Genomic DNA, 18,636 nt, shown 5'->3' with positions numbered 1-18,636 from the left:
CATCTAGCGGTGAGATTGCGAATGTCTCAGTCCACTGCTCACCCCTTTTGAAAAGCATAGAGAAGCTACGGTAGCCGTCACAGGACAAACATGTCATCGTCTGAAACACGTAGTGACGAAACGCGCTCTGTAGAGCAGTTTGTCGTTTATAGCGGCTCATTCTAAGGTAATTAAAATAAACAGTTCTTTGTGTAAGGTCTTTATACACCAATATATTTATTTATATAATATTGCATTTTAGTCAAGAGATCCTCCTAAAAGTTATAATGATGCACCGAACGACCGGAAATGGTTGATTTTACATATGACCGGCCTCAGCCCAACTCAAACGTCGCAAGATTCTGTAATTTGATGCAGTTTGGGTAAAAGCGCAATGTTTCATACTTTATTTTATAATGAAAATTAAGTTTTTTGTGAAAGAAAAGTAGATTTTTGTTTGTAGCCTATATGTTGACAATTATAGTCCTCAATGCGGTAGAGGCGGCAAAAAGTCTGTGTATCCGCTCGCTTCCTGTAATCACGTCACTACTAGACCAAGCTCCTGATTGGTTAACGCAGTGCAATTTTTCACCATTTGCGCGGCAATTTGTGGTATTTGTGTGAATTACACTGTAAAAAATTTCTGTAGAAATTACAGTATTAATGGGTATTACTGGCAACTAGCTGCCAGTAACTTACTGTAGATTTTACATTCATGTTATTTACTGGCAACATTTTGTTCAAAGTTAAATGAACATGAAACATTTTCAGACTTTATCTTCTACAGTAAGTTACTGGCAACCAGCTGCAAAATTACAGCAAATTTTTTACAGTGTAGACACGCGAATAAGGCGGATTCGCGTCTACCGCGCTGTGTTAAACGCCTCATTCGCGCTGCGAGACCTCCAGATGTGCGCAAACGCTTCTTTACATTCACTTAATATTGAAATAACTCGCACTAGACATCTCTAGCACAGCTGGTGTGAACGCAGCATTAGAAAATCAGACAATTCCAATCGTTGCATCTCTAAAAAGTTACAGTGTGCACCTTTAAAGGGACACTTGACCCATTTGCATTATTCTGTGTATAGTTAGAACCCCAGTTATGTTTTTGAATGGTCGTGCATAATTTCCTCAGTTTTCCGCTGAGACAGGAGAAATACGGATTTCAGTGTTGTACTTCCTTCTTTTAATGATGTAAAAATCATCATTTTGCATCATTGAAAGAAGGAAGTCAAATATCTTTGTAGAGGGGGTGAATAATCGGTATTGGATAAAAGCATTTCCCACACTATCTAACATCAGCCGACTGGCTAAAAACAGCCGATGATCAGGGCAGATTATATCTTGGCAGTAAAAATGGGAAGATTTCACAACATAATCATTCGAAACAATGAGTAAAAAGCAAAACTTTCAGTATCTATCTGTATCAGTAGATGTCATTCTAAGTAATTGTATGGGCACAGTCTGTGCATCTCTAATATTTATCTCACCTCATCTGGCATCTTCATGATGATTTTATCTGAGCTTACCGCAGTGCATTCTGGGATTGTCTTATCTATGATGAGATGTGATGTTACTTCTGACAGATATCTTATAAGTACGCCGCTGTCTATCCTTTGAAACCATCACTAATGATATCTGAAAAGGTTTTGTAGTTAGTTTTTTTTTTTGATTGAAGAACAGTGTGTTCCTCTTGTGTCTGTGATTTATGAATAGAGTCATTGTGCAGTAATTGTCACTCTTGTTCGAGGTGGATTGTGTGTTTTACTGCTATTGTCTGTCATCATTTGGACTGAGTGATTGACTCAGAGTCTTTAACTCAAGCCAGAAAAACATACCATTCCTTTAAGGTCATTCAGAAATATACACGCATTTAGACGAGGATGGCATTTGGTTTCCCCTTGACTTAAAATCTGTGTGTTTCTCCACCCCATCAGGCCACTGTGATTCTGCTTTAGACACCAGCCAGTTAAACTGAATCTCTTGCTTTTTTGTGTAAATTGATTAGTATTGAGTAATAATTGCTTTGATTTTCCATATCTAATCGACAACAAACCAAATACACATACACCATTTTGTTTTTGCTTTTCCAAAAGTAAAGTAAACTGTTATAATACAAATGTTTTACTTGAATACAACCATGGTTATTTTTCGTAAGGGTTCACCTCATGTGCATGTGTGTTTATGTGAGAGTGTGTTTTGGTTCACAGCTTGTGTTTGTTTATTTATGTCACCTTGCAGTTTTCCACATGAATTCACAGTGTAACTTTGCATTATTAATCTCTGTCACTCTGTGTGTGTGCGTCTGCGCAGTTTGAGCAGTCGCATCTGCAGCAGGAGCACGAGGATGTGCAGGAGAGGACGACTCTACGCTACGAGGAGAGAATCACAGAGCTGCACAGCATCATCGCAGAACTAAACAAGAAGATCGACCTGCTGCAGGGGACCACAATCAGGTACTTAAAAAATATATATATGAGGAGTTTGGTTCCAAAATGCAATAAATCCATTTTGACTAATTTGGGTAAAAACGTGTTTTCTATACCAAAAAAGTGACAAGATGAAAACCACTATTTTCTGTTACAAATGTTCACATAGCATCTTTAGGTTATAATAACATTAAAAATTCTAATCCTAATTTGATTTTTAAAGATTTATTATAAAACCTGATTAATTTTTCATTGACTTAAAGTAAAATAATGTAAAGTTTTTCATAAGATCCCCTGGGGTTAATGTGTTAACATGACAGAAGTTTGATGCTGTCGTGTGAGAACAAGCAACAGCCAGCATTTTTTTACATTTTGATGACTTAAGTTTCTTCCCCGCCACAGAAAATCACCACGTTTATCAATGCCACCAAAAGTATTATTTTGTTTTTGTTTGTTTGTTGATCACGAAGTAGATGAGGAAAACTAGGATTCTGTGTGTATTCAACACGCCACCATTATTGTTTACAATGCGTGGAATGGTGCGCTGGGATTGGTTAAGCGGATTAATTGCTTTCTGCAGAGAAGGAGGACTGGCATATGTCACTAGGCATGGGCCGGTTAACGGTTTCAGGGTATACCAAGAGTCAAGGTTTCAAAACCACAAACATTTGTGTGATACTGTTTCCAAGGTTTACACAAAATTAATTATATCATTAAGTCATGTAATTGATTTGATGTTTCCAGTTAACTCTTTTCTTGCCAGTGTTTTGACGGTCAGCGCCAGTATCTTTTTAGCCTGACTACGTCAGACTTCGTACTTCCGCTAAATTTCATTACGCTTCTGTACTCAGTCTGAGATACCTCCCATTCAAACCGTTTTCCCCCGGTCTCAAAACGACCGTCCAATCAACGAACAGAGGGCGGGCTGAGAGCCGTGACGTAGACGCTAAACGCCGAATCACGGTTGTAGTTTGTTGTGGACATGGAGACACAGAAAGCTATTTGCTCTGTTGTGGAGAACCGGCACTTGCCAACTTAAACCCGAACAAGAAAAGTGTTTGTTAAACATTTGAATGGAGATTATGTTGTTGCCCTACTCCCGACAAGTTTTTGGAAAAGTTTAATTTATCAACTTTACCGATCGTCAGCGAGAAACTGTATGCAGCACAGCTTGACGTGCACAACGATCGAGAAATCATGGAATGGAATTATATTGTTCACAGTTAATGGTGGAGGATGCGTGGGCAAGCATTCTTTGGTGACATTCCTGATTAACCAGAAAATAAGGTAGGAAGATTTAATTTACATATGGTTATGGTTGTCTGGTGGAAGAGTTTGAGAGGAGAGAGGGGCGTTCCTCCCGTTAGACGTGAGTGGAAAGCCACCGTAAGGATAGTGTTCAACTAGCTCTGGCCCGATTTACTTTACATAATCTGCAAAAGTCGTTCATAGCCATGTTAACTCTGGTATTTCGCTCGATGGGTTTGTTTTCACATCATACGTGTATTTTACAGCAGAGATTCGATGCGGCTGATCCGGCACATAAAGCACATCATATCCAAATGTTATGTGTGATTGGCTTACGTTTAGACCAATGATTTTAAACTTCAGACAAGCCCCTCCCACGAGAAGGAAAACGATTGTCAATTATGCCCAGCCAGACTCTGTCTATGAAGCGAAGCAAAATAGCAGAGGATGGTATTACCAGGCTAGTATCTTTTTAGGATTTTCACAAAAGTTTAATGCCTTCCAAAAAATTTTCTTCTTCAAATATATAAACATACAATATATCAAATGAAACAACTCTCTGCTTTAAAAAATAGGTTTAATCCTATCTTAATTTGTTCTCTTTTTATCAACTTTCAAATATTAGTAGGTTTCTTCAAAAATACCAAATTTTGAGCAGTAAGCCGAGATAATTGCATTTTCGTAAAGGACTTTTGTTAGAGATCAGATTTAGAGCGATGATCAAAACAAGACATTTTTCCTGTTTTTGGATTATTTAGTGTTTTATAAGTTGGGTAGGAGCGCCACCTAATGGGTAATAGTGGAAATATGGATTGCTGAAAAACTCGGGAAGTGTTTCCTCTTAATTGACGAGATAACTAATCAATGGTGGGGAAAGAGTTAATATATATTACAAAAACGTTTTTGAATATTAAAATGTAAATTTATTTTTACCTGGCATGCATGTTGTACGTTGCTTAAAAATAAAATGTATTGTGTCTAGTTAAAAAGTTGATTTTTTACACATTTTAGTGTTGCAATGGCAATACCGCAACACCGTAAAACTGTTGTACTTTTATTTAAAGGGCATCTTTGGTCCAATTCACGATTTTAAATTTCCTATGGTGTGTAAGTGTGTATTAGTACATGTTAACGCTAGGCAAAAGGTACAAACCCCAAATTAAACGATGACGCAAGTAATCGTCTCCAACGTAAATCTCTTTTCTTGGACTACAACAAACACACGGATTGTCGGCAACAGTTTAATCCTGTGATTGGTGACGTAGTAAAGACAGACATTATCATAATTCCTCATGCTTCAGACTCATAGCTTATAAGTTAACACTCTGGGGTCGACTGCGGGCGCCGCAAACTCTTTATTTTTCAATCACTCCGCAAAGAGACTTGGATAACTCTGCTGATTTTGGACATACAGATATGATTTATACATCATTTAAAACGTTAATGTGTCTATTTTTTTCTATCCACTCCCAATAAAAACAGAATGTTGTTCTTTTCGCAAAATTAAGAAAATAAACAGGATGCTCGTTTTGTTCTCTCTCCCTCAGTGAAGTCCTTTCAGAAACACGTCAGAAAAATTAACTGTAAATTAACGAATACTTGTCATAGAAACAAAAGATAAATGTCTACATAATGCTTGGAATGTCAGCTTTTAAATGATATAAGTGAAATCGAAAACAGATATTGTCATTCGTTGTAAACTGTATTAGAAGAGGGAGATGTACCGTCTCTCTCCTGTTACCTGTTTATCTGTAATGAGATGAGATCGCCACACCCCCGCGCCATTAAAGTGAACGAGCAGAAACATCCATATGCATAACTCGTGCCTCCTGCAGTCAATGGATACGCAATCCACAATCCAGTCTCCCCATTCCTTGTTGTTTCATCCGATTGCACCAAACACGACCTCTGAATCCTTATTTACTTTTTACTGCACAAAAGTAAACCTCTCGCTGGCCAACCAAACACTAACCACCCTGTGTTCGTTTTACAATGGTCAAACAGTACCTTTACCATGATTAGGCTACTATGGTTTTTAAAAGGTAAATTACACTTTTAAAAACCATTTATACTTTTAAAAGTGTCTTAGAAATTGTAAATCAATATATTGTTTTATGTGAATGAGTAGGCAGAATGATTTTCACATCATTTTGAAGAAAAAACTCTAGACTACTAGATCCTGCTTCCCTAAGTGTTGGGAAAACATGTTTAGAATGATTTTTGTGGACTTATATCAGTGACTTAAAAATTTTGCATACGCATAAACATTTTTCTCTCAAAAATACAAACATGTACATACATGTTGATTATATAATATTGTAGCCCAGTTTGTGCTGAACGCAGTGTTATGAGACTTTTGCCATTAATATGTTTTTAAGCAACTGAAAAAAGCACAAATGTCAGTGCATGTCAAAACTTCCCCAGGGCCCTAAAACCCCCTTAGACCCCAGAGGGTTAAATCCTGTTATGCACTGCATTGTGACCGCATCTTTCAAACATGGTAAGGAGCGCCATATTTCCGGCCAATGTCAGAGGTATTCAGGCCATTTGCAACGTACAGATTAGCTAGCCAATCAGGGATACAGGCGTTTCAAAATCGATGAGTTTTGTACATAAATCCATGCGTTTCAGTAATAGAGGGAAATCTGGAGCTACAAAAATGTACATTATGTGGAAAATAGTGTGTTTTTTTTAACCATAAACCACACAAACACATTTTATACCAAATACACAAAATAACCTTGTTTTAAGCAATAAAGTAGGTTTACTTTAAGGTTATCATACCGCCAAAATCTTATACCAGCCCATTCCTACAGTACACACACATATTAGTCTCATAAAGCCGGTCTGTCTCAGCCAAAACTGCCCAGAAGACATCCCCACAGTTCATTTAGTTTTTATGATCCTTTTAGGTATGGGTTGATATCCATTTACATTTATGCATTTGGCAGTCGCTTCTATCCAGAACAATTTACAGTACATTAACAATTTATCATTATATTTTATCCTTAAAAAATCAAACCTATCCCTTGCCGGTCCCGTTCCTCTCTCTCCGCCGTGTACTTTCCGGTCATCTTTGTACATTACAGTCTGTCAATTAAAGGTGAAAATGCCCCCCAAAAAATAACTTAAAAAAGAAACCGTGGTTGAAAATGAAAATCTCTCTGGTGAGCTAGTTAAGCAGCCTGGTGGGAAAACCATCAAGCTAACTGATGGTTTCCCAAACCACAGCATATGCTGGTGACCAACAAACACAAACTTTATTGTAACCATACACAGACTGTACACATTTACACAACAGTTGTGAGTGGACCACACACACATACAGTACAGTGAGCGCAGCTGCCGAGGTCTCAGCGTCTGCGGTGGTCCTGTCTGCTGAAGACACCTGCAAGAGTTTTACCCTTCAAATGCAGCCCTGTACCATCGTTGATGTTACCTCAGTTTTATGTTACGGTAGGCAGCATCTTAACTGGAAAGGGAATATATTTTGCTTGAATTATACAAAGCTTATTTGTAGTACCATTAAGATATTTTGCATTCCCATTGTGACAGTGATGCACACAACCTCTTCAATTTCCCATTCGGATGCTTGAAAGAGCATTCTGATCCTGAAGTAGTCAGCAAAAAAATTACCCTACTCCCTATACAGCTCATTAATATTATGTGACTGTGTTATGAAGAGATACAGCTCTTGGTTTACTTCGAGTTTGTGTCCGTGTGACCTGCTGTGTATGCGTGCGTGTGTGCATGTTAATGAGATGAGCTTCAATGAAAAGAGCTGCTGTTTAATTAGAGACGCCTCATATGCATGCAGCAGGTCAGAACGTTTGCATCCTCATTAGGGAAATTAGAATATGCGAAATATCTCCAGGCCTCCGTTGACTCCAATGAATTTCCAATTCATGCCTGAGTTAGTGCGCTGTAATGTGGTGCAGTCAACCCTGCTGGAGTTTTATGCAACATTAAAGGAGATATAAAATATTCTGCATGCCTGTAGCTTTCATTTTTCCCCACTTAGAGGAACAGTGCTCTCTGAAATGAAAGCAATGTCATAATTATTCACCCCCTTAAAGGGATACTCCAGCCAAATATCAAAATTACCCCATGATTTACTCAACCTCAAGTCATTTGAGATAAATATGACCATCATCTTTCAGAGGAACACATTTGGAGCTATTTTAGTAAATGTTCTTGCTCTTCCAAGCTTATGATGGGAGAAAACTGTGATCGGGAACAACTTCTGACTTTAAACCCTAAAAAAGTGCATTCATCCTTCACAAAGGTAATCCACACGGCTCCAATGGGTTAATAAAGGTCTTCTGCAGGTAATCGATGCAAGTTTGTAAGAAAAATATCCAGATTTTAAACTTTATAAACTATAATCACAAGCTTTCAGTAACGATACCATCTTGGACTTGATTCATGACAGTCATTGTGCAACGTACCAACGCTCACTACGCTAAAACTCTCTCGTCCAAGATGGCATTGTTACTGTAAGCTTGTTATTATAGTTTATTAAGTATGAACAAATTTTCTTAGGAAATCGCATAGATTACCCGCAGAAGATCTTTATTATCCCCTTGGAGCTGTGTTTTTGGGGTTTAAAGTCAAAAGTTGTTCCCTGATCCCTGTTTTCTCACATTATAAGTTTGGAAAACCGAGGACATTTACTTAAATAACAATAAATGCGTTTGTCTGAAAGATGATGGAGATGTGTATCTCGAATTACTTGAGAGTAAGTAAATCATGGTGTAACTTTGATATTTGGCTGTAGTATCACTTTAAGTCACCTGTTTGGAATATGACCCTTAGTGTGATATTTTTGTATTTGTGTATATTAAAATACTTTCTCCAAAGCCTGTATAATGTTCATGGTCAACTATAATTAAGCCAATATTAGACTGACGTGTGTAAACATTACCACTGTGGCACTTTCAAAACATTGCTCGGTTTAAAATTACATGACATTGCATTACAATTATGCATTTGCCAGACGCTCTGATACAACGCCTTTTGCAATGCATTACAAGGTATACATTTTGTTTATACATAGTGTTTGTGTGTTATAACATCATCAGTGTTTAACATTATATAACAATGCTCTTTATAGGCCTTGGTTTGGGAATGTTGAGAAAGTTTTGGGAAACATGTTTGGGAAAATAATTTTCCAATCGTTTTTTTTACATGCCAGTCGCTTAAAGGAATAGTCTACTCATTTTCAATATTAAAATATGTTATTACCTTAACTAAGAATTGTTGATACATCCCTCTATCATCTGTGTGCGTGCACGTAAGCGCTGGAGCGCGCTGCGATGCTTTGATAGCATTTAGCTTAGCCCCATTCATTCAATGGTACCATTTAGAGATAAAGTTAGAAGTGACCAAACACATCAACGTTTTTCCTATTTAAGACGAGTAGTTATACGAGCAAGTTTGGTGGTATAAAATAAAACGTAGCGCTTTTCTAAGCGGACCCAAAAGAGGAACTACATTTCATGGCGCAACAGCACCCCTGGGAGTACCTCGACTCGGCGCAGTAACACCCTCCCTCTCCCATTATGAGAGTAAGAAGGGGAGCGGACTTTTCAGGCGAGTCGAAGTACTCCCAAAAGTGCTATTACGCCATAAAATATAGTTACTCTTTTAAATCCGCTTAGAAAAGTGCTATGTTTTATTTTGTACCACCAAACTTGCTCGTATAACTACTCGTCTTAAATAGGAAAAACGTTGATGTGTTTGGTCACTTCTAACTTTATCTCTAAATGGTACCATTGAATGAATGGGGCTAAGCTAAATGCTATCGAAGCGTCGCAGCGCTCCAGCGCTTACGTGCACGCACACAGATGATAGAGGATGTATCAACAATTCTTAGTTAAGGTAATAACATAGTTTAATATTGAAAATGAGTAGACTATTCCTTTAAATATTCCAATTTTTTAGTATGCTTGTTTCTTTTTAAATCATGAGTTTTCTCTGTGTCTCTTTTAGGGAAGAAGATGAACTTTCTGAACTCCGCTCTGAGCTCAGTCACAGTCAACAAGAAGTTAATGAGGATGAGCGGAGCATCGATCAGGACCCGGACCAGGCGTCCATCTCGCTGCCTGAAAACCAGTCCACGCTGGTAACAGTAGACATGGGTGAGACATCAGAAAAATATTTCATTTTTCATTTTCTGGTTTTACTTTGGAGGAAAACTAACAATCTTGCTTGAAATGTTTACCATAAATGATAAGTTGGTGGGCGAACGCATCAGTTGTGAACCTGGAGAAGTTGCTGTGTCTGAAATAGCCCATGTGCCCTCAATCACTATTCCCTTAATTAATCAACTAATATAGTTCACTTGAAGGATGACGCCCGCAGAATTTTTTTTTGTTTTTTGTAAAACTTGAATCCAGCTTTATAATTCACATGATTCAATATGAAACTGCTTTAGTCTTCTCACTGATTCAAAGTCAGTAATGATGTTATCTGTTTATCTTGTGTTGCTGATCTTACTTTATAGAGATGTTTTCTTTTGTTTTTACACTTGATCAAGCTAGTACGCTTGACGTGAGCTCTTTTAACGCCCTCAGCACTCAGGTTGCTGTCATTGTTTTTGCAGTCATGCGTTGCGCCTGTCAGTCGTGCAATTTTTTAACATTCCCAGCATGCATCACTCACATCTTTGAAGGGAACAATCAATTTAGAAAACTTTTATTTCAGGGATATTAAAGGGATAATTTTACCATAAAAGATAATAGTCATGATTTGGAAATATTGTTAAATGTGCATATGTAAGCACAATTTTTTCCAGGTTTGATGTAAGTGGTGCTGAATACTATTGGATTACATGACAAATAATATGTGGCAACCCAACATAGTTGAAAGGAGTTTATCTTACAAACTAAAAACAAAACAAAAGCATTCACATCAACTTAAATTGGCTGCTTGGCTTAAAAAAATCATATGAAGAAGAATATTTTGGAGCTTTGGTGGGCTGACTTTACAAATATTTTTTTCATACAAACTAAACAACATGTTTTACATATAGTTTTTTTATCCTAGTGCTTATCATGGGTTTAATTTTATTTTCAAAATGATGAATTTTGTGTCTAATTTTGAATGATTCTAGAGAAAGATTTTATGTTGATTTTGTATACACATGTCATGTTACAGTATACTTGCGGTCCTGATAGGAATATTAATACGGCTTGAGATCAATAATCTCCTCATGCTATCAGTTGATTTTATTGACTGTGTGAGTTGACTCAAAGACTCTGTTCTGCTATGAAACGCCCACTTTCATCATCCAGATACAAAAATCCATTCATTCATTATTCATTAAGTATCTTTGTTCACTCAGTACATTACAGATGTAAAATACCTTATTAAAGAGATAGTTCAGCCAAAAATGAAAATGACCCCATGATTTACTCACCTTTGATATACACTCACCTAAAGTATTATTAGGAACACCTGTTCAATTTCTCAGTAATGCAATTATCTAATCAAGCAATCACATGGTAGTTGTGACAGTTTCGATGCATTTAGGGGTGTGGTCCTGGTCAAGACAATCTCCTGAACTCCAAACTGAATGTCAGAATGGGAAGAAAGGTGTGAAGCCACAACACGCACAACCTTGAGGCGGATGGGCTACAACAGCAGAAGACCCCACCGGGTACCACTCATCTCCACTACAAATAGTAAAGAGGACAAATTGGACAGTTGAAGACTGGAAAAATGTTGCCTGGTTTGATGAGTCTCGATTTCTATTGAGTCATTCAGATTGTAGAGTCAGAATTTGGCGTAAACAGAATGAGAACATTGATCCATCATGCCTTGTTACCACTGTGCAGGCTGGTGGTGTTGGTGTAATGGTGTGGGGAATGTTTTCTTGGCACACTTTAGGCCCCTTAGTGCCAATTGGGCATAGTTCAAATGCCACGGCCTACCTGAGCATTGTTTCTGACCATGTCCATCCCTTTATGACCACCATATACCCATCCTCTGATGGCTACTTCCAGCAGGATAATGCACCAGGTCACAAAGCTTGGTTTCAAATTGGTTTCTTGAACATGACAATGAGTTCACTGTACTAAAATGGCCCCCACAGTCACCAGATCTCAACCCAATTGAGCATCTTTGGGCTTCGTGCCCTGGATGTGCATCCCACAAATCTCCATCAACTGCAAGATGCTATCCTATCAATATGGGCCAACATTTCTAAAGAATGCTTTCAGCACCTTGTTGAATCAATGCCATGTATAATTAAGGCAGTTCTGAAGGCGAAAGCGGGTCAAACACAGTATTAGTATGGTGTTCCTAATAATCCTTTAGGTGAGTGTGTAATCAATATTTAAAACTTTACCAACTAAAATAACGAACTTCCAGTAACGACCAAATAGGTGTGTGCAAGATATATATCGTTAGTGATAATATTGTTGTTGTTTTAACAGTGTGCAAAATTATATTATAGAGTATATCACTTGCTTTACAAAAAACAGCCTTTAAATTCAATTTGCATGCGCATTAAGAGCATGATGTAGCAGCACATTTGATTACGGCGTGTGTATGACTTAAAAATAAAAATCAACGTCCCCTGTTGCCGAGTGGATTACGTCTATAAAGGATGGTTGGCTTTTTAGGTTTCAAATCAGAAGCACCATTTACTACCATTATAATGCTTGGAACAGCCAGGACATTTTGTGTTCATCTGAAAAAAAAGAAAATCATACACATTGAGGATGAGTAAATGATGGGGTGATTTTCATTATTGGGGCGAACTATCCATTTAATTCAATTTCTTGTTGAGTTATAGTATTGAGAAAAGCCCAATAAATGGCATTTGAAGACACAAAATGAAAACAACCTTACACGTTTTGCATTTCCTCGGCAGATAACTGCAGTGATCTGAACTCGGAGCTGCAGCGAGTCCTCACGGGGTTAGAGAGCGTCTTGTGTGGACGCAAGAAGAGCACATGCAGTCTGTCTGTGGCCGAGGTGGACCGACACATCGAGCAACTCACCACAGCCAGTGAACACTGTGATCTGGCCATTAAGGTAAAGAAATAAGCCCTGAAACACTGATGAGACTCATCTGACAAAAAACGGACAATAGCTTCATTACGGTTTTGATCCAAATCCAGTATAAATACAGATCGTCTTGCTCAACTATTAGAGCATTACACAAAGGTCATGGGTTCAAACCCAGGAGACACACTTACTGAAATGAAAAAAAATGTATAGATTGAATTCACTTTGGATTAAAGTGTCTGCCTAATGCATAAATGTTTAAAGTCATAAGAGCATGTGTAAAACCAGATTCTCAGCAGCTAATGCTTGTTTTGATGGTTTATAATCTGACTACGGGCGCTCTGTACTAATGCAGTTTCAGTAGTTGATCGAAGTAAGAGATCAGATAAATTGAATAACTCTACATTTCATATTCATACCCACCCACTTCATGTTGGTATTATAAATAATTGAATATTGGGTGTAGAGTACGAGTCAGCTCCGGTAGCGTCTTCTTCATCTTTCTGTACAGGAGGATGATTTCCTCATTTGTTGCAGACTGCATTTATTTGAGTTTTTCCAGTTGATTTTCTCCTTCATGCCTCCAGCGTTCATTAATGTCTGACGCTTCAGTAAGGTTCAGTTTATTGGTGCGTTTGAACCATTAAAGTTTCTCTTCTGAGTTACTCTCCCACAGAGTTGTGTGAAATACTCTCACTGTGCGTCTTATGTGATGTGAAAACGTCTTCATGCAGAACAGCAGGTGTTTTTCACTGCAGATATTGCTGTTTCTGCTGTCTTAAAGGAACAGTTCACCATTTAATCCTGACGTGCTTACAAAACCTGTATGAATTTGATTGTTCTGGGAAACAGCAAGTCTGTCCATCTGTTGATCTGTCGTTTTGTTTGTGTGCATGAATTTGTCTGTGTCTTTCCATTTGTTGATATGTCTGTCTGTCTGTCTGTCTGTCTGTCTGTCTGTCTGTCTGTCTGTCTGTCTGTCTGTCTGTCTGTCTCTGTCTGCCCATCTGTTGATCTGTCTTTTTGGCTGTGTGCGTGAATCTGTCCTTGTCTGTGCATTGGTTGATATGTTTGTATTTCTGTATGTTGATCTGATTTTCTGTCTGATTTGTCTTTTTATCTGTCCGTCCATCTGTCTTTTTGTCTGTGTGTGTTTCCGTCAATCTGTCTGTCTGTGTCTGGCCATCTGTCTTTTTGTCTGTGTGTATCTGTCTGTCTGTCCATTTGATGATCTCTCTGTCTGTTAATCTGATTTTCTGTCAATCTAATTTTCTGTCAGTCTGTGTCTGTCCATCTGTTGATCTGTATGTCTGTCTGTGTCTGTCCATCTGTTGATCTGTATATCTGTATGTCTGTCTGTCTGTGTCTGTATATCTGTTGATCTGTCTGTAGGTCTGTCTGTCTGTGTCTGTCCATCTGTTGATCTGTCTCTATGTTGATCTGATTTTTTGTCTGTCTGTGTCTGTCCATCTGTTGATCTGTCTATCTGTATGTCTGTCTGTGTCTGTATATCTGTTGAACTGTCTGTAGGTCTGTCTGTCTGTCTGTGTCTGTCCATCTATTGATCTGTCTATCTGTATGTCTGTCTGTGTCTGTCTATCTGTTGATCTGTCTGTCTGTCTGTGTTTGCCCGTCTGTTGATCTGTATGTCCGTCTGTCTATCCATCTGTTGATCTGTCTGTCTGTCTGTGTCTGCCCATCTGTTGATCTGTCTGTCTGTCTGTGTCTGCCCATCTGTTGATCTGTCTGTCTGTCTGTGTCTGCCCATCTGTTGATCTGTCTTTCTGTATGTCTGTGTCTGCCCACCTTTTGATCTGTATGTCTTTCTGTCTGTCTGTCTGTCTGTCTGTCTGTCTGTCTGTCTGTGTCTGTATATCTGTTGATCTGTCTGTAGGTCTGTCTGTGTCTGTTTAGCTGTTGATCTGTCTGTAGGTCTGTCTGTCTGTCTGTCTGTTTGTCTGTGTCTGCCCATCTGTTGATCTGTCTATCTGTATGTCTGTCTGTCTGTCTGTGTCTGTCCATCTATTGATCTGTCTCTATGTTGATCTGATTTTCTGTCTGTCTGTGTCTGTCCATCTGTTGATCTGTCTATCTGTATGTCTGTCTGTCTGTCTGTGTCTGTATATCTGTTTATCTGTCTGTAGGTCTGTCTGTCTGTCTGTCTGTCTGTCTGTCTGTCCGTGTCTGTCTGTCTGTCTGTCTGTCTGTCTGTCTGTCTGTGTCTGTATATCTGTTGATCTGTCTGTAGGTCTGTCTGTGTCTGTTTAGCTGTTGATCTGTCTGTAGGTCTGTCTGTCTGTCTGTCTGTTTGTCTGTGTCTGCCCATCTGTTGATCTGTCTATCTGTATGTCTGTCTGTCTGTCTGTGTCTGTATATCTGTTGAACTGTCTGTAGGTCTGTCTGTCTGTGTCTGTCCATCTATTGATCTGTCTCTATGTTGATCTGATTTTCTGTCTGTCTGTGTCTGTCCATCTGTTGATCTGTCTATCTGTATGTCTGTCTGTCTGTCTGTGTCTGTATATCTGTTTATCTGTCTGTAGGTCTGTCTGTCTGTCTGTCTGTCTGTCTGTCCGTGTCTGTATATCTGTTGATCTGTCTGTAGGTCTGTCTGTGTCTGTTTAGCTGTTGATCTGTCTGTGTCTGTCCATCTATTGATCTGTCTCTATGTTGATCTGATTTTCTGTCTGTCTGTCTGTATCTGCCCATCTGTTGATCTGTATGTCTGTCTGTCTGTCTATCCATCTGTTGATCTGTCTGTCTGTCTGTGTCTGTCCATCTGTTGATCTGTCTATCTGTATGTCTGTCTGTGTCTGTATATCTGTTGATCTGTCTGTAGGTCTGTCTGTCTGTGTCTGTCCATCTGTTGATCTGTCTATGTTTGCCCGTTTGTTGATCTGTATGTCTGTCTGTCTATCCATCTGTTGATCTGTCTGTCTGTGTCTGCCCATCTGTTGATCTGTCTGTCTGTCTGTGTCTGCCCATCTGTTGATCTGTCTGTCTGTCTGTGTCTGCCCATCTGTTGATCTGTCTTTCTGTGTCTGTATATCTGTTGATCTGTCTGTAGGTCTGTCTGTGTCTGTTTAGCTGTTGATCTGTCTGTAGGTCTGTCTGTCTGTCCATCTGTTGATCTGTCTGTATGTTGATCTGATTTTCTGTCTGTCTGTCTGTGTTTGTCCATCTGTTGATCTGTATGTCTGTATGTATGTATGTATGTATGTATGTATGAATGTATGTATGTTGATCTGTCTGTAGGTCTGTCTGTCTGTATCTGTCCATCTGTTGATCTGTCTGTGTCTGCGCGTCTGTTGATCTGTCTATCTGTCTGTCTGTCTGTGTCTGTACATCTGTTGATCTGTCTGTACATCTGTATGTGTGTCTGTGTCTGTCCATCTGTATGTCTGTCTGTCTATCTCTGTCCATCTGTTGATCTCTCTGTCTGTTGATCTGAGTTTCTGTCTGTATGTGTCTGTCCATGTGTTGATCTGTCTTTTTGTCTGTGTGCATGAATCTGTCTGTCTGTCCATCTGTTGATCCGATTTTCTGTCTGTCCATTTTTTGATTTGTCTTTTTGTCTGTTTGTGTCTTTTCACCTGTTAATCATTCTTTCTGTCTGTGTACCCTGTCTGTGTAGACGGCAGAGGAGATCGAAGGAGCTCTGGGTCGGGATTTCTATCCCAGTCTCTGCGAGGAGCGTCTGCGCTGGGAGAAGGAACTCGCCGGACTTCGGGAGGAAAACGAAAGTTTGACAGCGATGTTGTGCAGTAAAGAGGAAGATCTGAACCGTACCAAAGCCACCATGAACGCCATCAGAGAGGAGCGAGACCGCCTGCGCAGAAGGGTGAGTGACGATCGCCTTCCAATCACGTTAGATTATTTAAACACGTGACAGCAAAACAAAAACTAAAAATTTTAAACTGAGCTCTTCCATTCTGGGATGTTGTCTTATTATAGTTGCTGCTAGTAGATAAATGTGTAGTGAAGATGTATGGTGATACTCAAGCATTTAGATGAAGATGGATCATCTCCTCCTGCTGTGACCCCATCAGCTCTTAACAAAGAGAGAAAATATCAATATTTAACAAGTGAGCTGCTGGTGTGTAATGGGCAGCAGTGAGCGAGTGTGGTTGTGGTTTCTTTAAATGGATCACAGTGACCATTAAAGCATTATGATACACACACGCACACATACACTGAAACAACAGCTGACCTGTGGTAGCCAATCAAACGAACCGTCGCCACAAAGCCAACCTAGCAATCATGGTCTCGTCGGCCTGCCGTGACTCAAACGACTGTGGCGAGCTTGTTTAAATATAGCCATGTTTCTTTAGCACGCACGTCAGGAGTCTCATGATGAATCTATTTACTGAGCTTAAATTAACATCTCCAGTGTCCTCATATCGCTCTGGAAAGTGCACGCCACTCCTGCAGGAAAAATGGAGAAATCCTTTCGGATCGATGGGACCGCTGCTTTTTAGATTCGGTCTGTAATCCAATCTGGCTGTCTGAAGCCGGTTAGAAAGTTAATGTGATTAGTGCTGAGATGCATAGAGTGAGAAAGGCCAAAGGGTTTTGCAGAAACATCGGGGTCAGATTCATGACACGCGGCTGCCTGCATCACATTAGCTATAATGAAATCTGTCCGGTGGTTGGCTAATTGGTGCGATGCATTGCGCGCTCTTTGAGTTTACTGCGGAGACTCGTGATCAGATTATTGAGTTAAAACCTGGAATGATGAAAATGTCATTCTGTTAGATATGAAAATGTCAGAGTATGCGTCATAACACAAAAGATTACAAGCATCAGTATACTGTTGAAATAAAGCATTTGTCAAGGTAATGTTTTTGGTTTTTTGAAATGAAACCGTGCACTCTGTGCTGTCATTGGTAGCTGAAAGCTTAATAAAATATTTAATAAAGAATCATGACCGGCATTTCAGTTCTGCTGAGTTCTGTGCACTGATGTACAAGAGAGGAAAGTTTGGTGAAACTTGTGTGTGTGTGTGTTTGTGTGGGTGTACTTGTGTGCATGTGTTTGTGTGTGTGTGTGTGTTTTTGTGCATGGGTGTGTGTTTTTGCTTTTGTGCATGTGTGCATGGGTGTGTGTGTGTGTGTGTGTTTGTGTGTGTGTGTGTGTGTGTGTGTGTGTGTGTGTGTGTGTGTGTGTGTTTGCTTTTGTGCATGTGTGTTCTTTTGTGCGTGCTTGTTGTGTAGGTGTACTTGTGTGTTTTGTGCATGGGTGTGCCTGTTATGTGTGTGTGTGTGTGTGTGTGTGTGTGTGTGTGTGTGTGTGTGTGCTTTTGTGCGTGCTTGTTGTGTAGGTGTACTTGTGTGTTTTTGTGCATGGGTGTGCCTGTGTGTGTGCTTGTGTGTACTTCTGTGCTCTGCAGGTCAGTGAAACTTGTGTGTGCGTTTGTGTGCATGGGTGTGTATGTGTATGTGTGTGTGTATGTGTGTGTGTGTGTGTGTGCTTAGGTGCTCTGCAGATGTCAGTGAAACTTGTGTGTGTGCTTGTGTGCGTGCTTGTTGTGTGTGTGTGCTTGTGTGTGCTTTTGTGCGTGTGCTTGTGTGTGCTTTTGTGTGTGTGCTTGTGTGTACTTCTGTGCTCTGCAGATGTCAGTGAAACTTGTGTGTGCGTGCTTGTGTGTGTGTGTGTGTGTGTGTGTGTGTGTGTGCTTGTGTGTGCTTGTGTGTGCTTGTGTGTGCTTGTGTGTGCTTGTGTGTGCTTTTGTGTGTGTGTGTGTGTGTGTGCTTGTGTGTGCTTTTGTGCGTGTGCTTGTGTGTGCTTTTGTGTGTGTGCTTGTGTGTACTTCTGTGCTCTGCAGATGTCAGTGAAACTTGTGTGTGCGTGCTTGTGTGGGTGTACTTGTGCGTGTGTGTGTGCGTGTGTGTGTGTGTGTGTGTGTGTGTGTGTGTGTGTGTGCTTATGTGCTCTGCAGATGTCAGTGAAACTTGTGTGTGTGTGT

General features: G+C 39.6%; 1 protein-coding gene across 4 annotated transcripts in view; it reads left to right on the top strand.

Moving 5' to 3' along the window:
* mcc (MCC regulator of WNT signaling pathway) overlaps positions 1-18,636 on the top strand; it is a 93,177-nt gene that overhangs the window by 48,922 nt on the left and 25,619 nt on the right. For all 4 annotated transcript variants that reach the window (XM_073860239.1, XM_073860240.1, XM_073860241.1 and 1 more), the window contains 4 exons: positions 2,296-2,438; positions 9,651-9,799; positions 12,538-12,701; positions 16,306-16,512. In XM_073860239.1, the coding sequence (XP_073716340.1) occupies positions 2,296-2,438; positions 9,651-9,799; positions 12,538-12,701; positions 16,306-16,512 (663 nt within the window). The remainder of the gene's footprint in view (positions 1-2,295; positions 2,439-9,650; positions 9,800-12,537; positions 12,702-16,305; positions 16,513-18,636) is intronic.

This window comes from Misgurnus anguillicaudatus, chromosome 22, assembly GCF_027580225.2.
Source record: "Misgurnus anguillicaudatus chromosome 22, ASM2758022v2, whole genome shotgun sequence".
Classification (NCBI taxonomy): domain Eukaryota; kingdom Metazoa; phylum Chordata; class Actinopteri; order Cypriniformes; family Cobitidae; genus Misgurnus; species Misgurnus anguillicaudatus.
The sequence above is the reverse complement of the archived record's forward strand: the minus strand, read 5'-3'. Positions and strand labels throughout refer to the sequence as shown.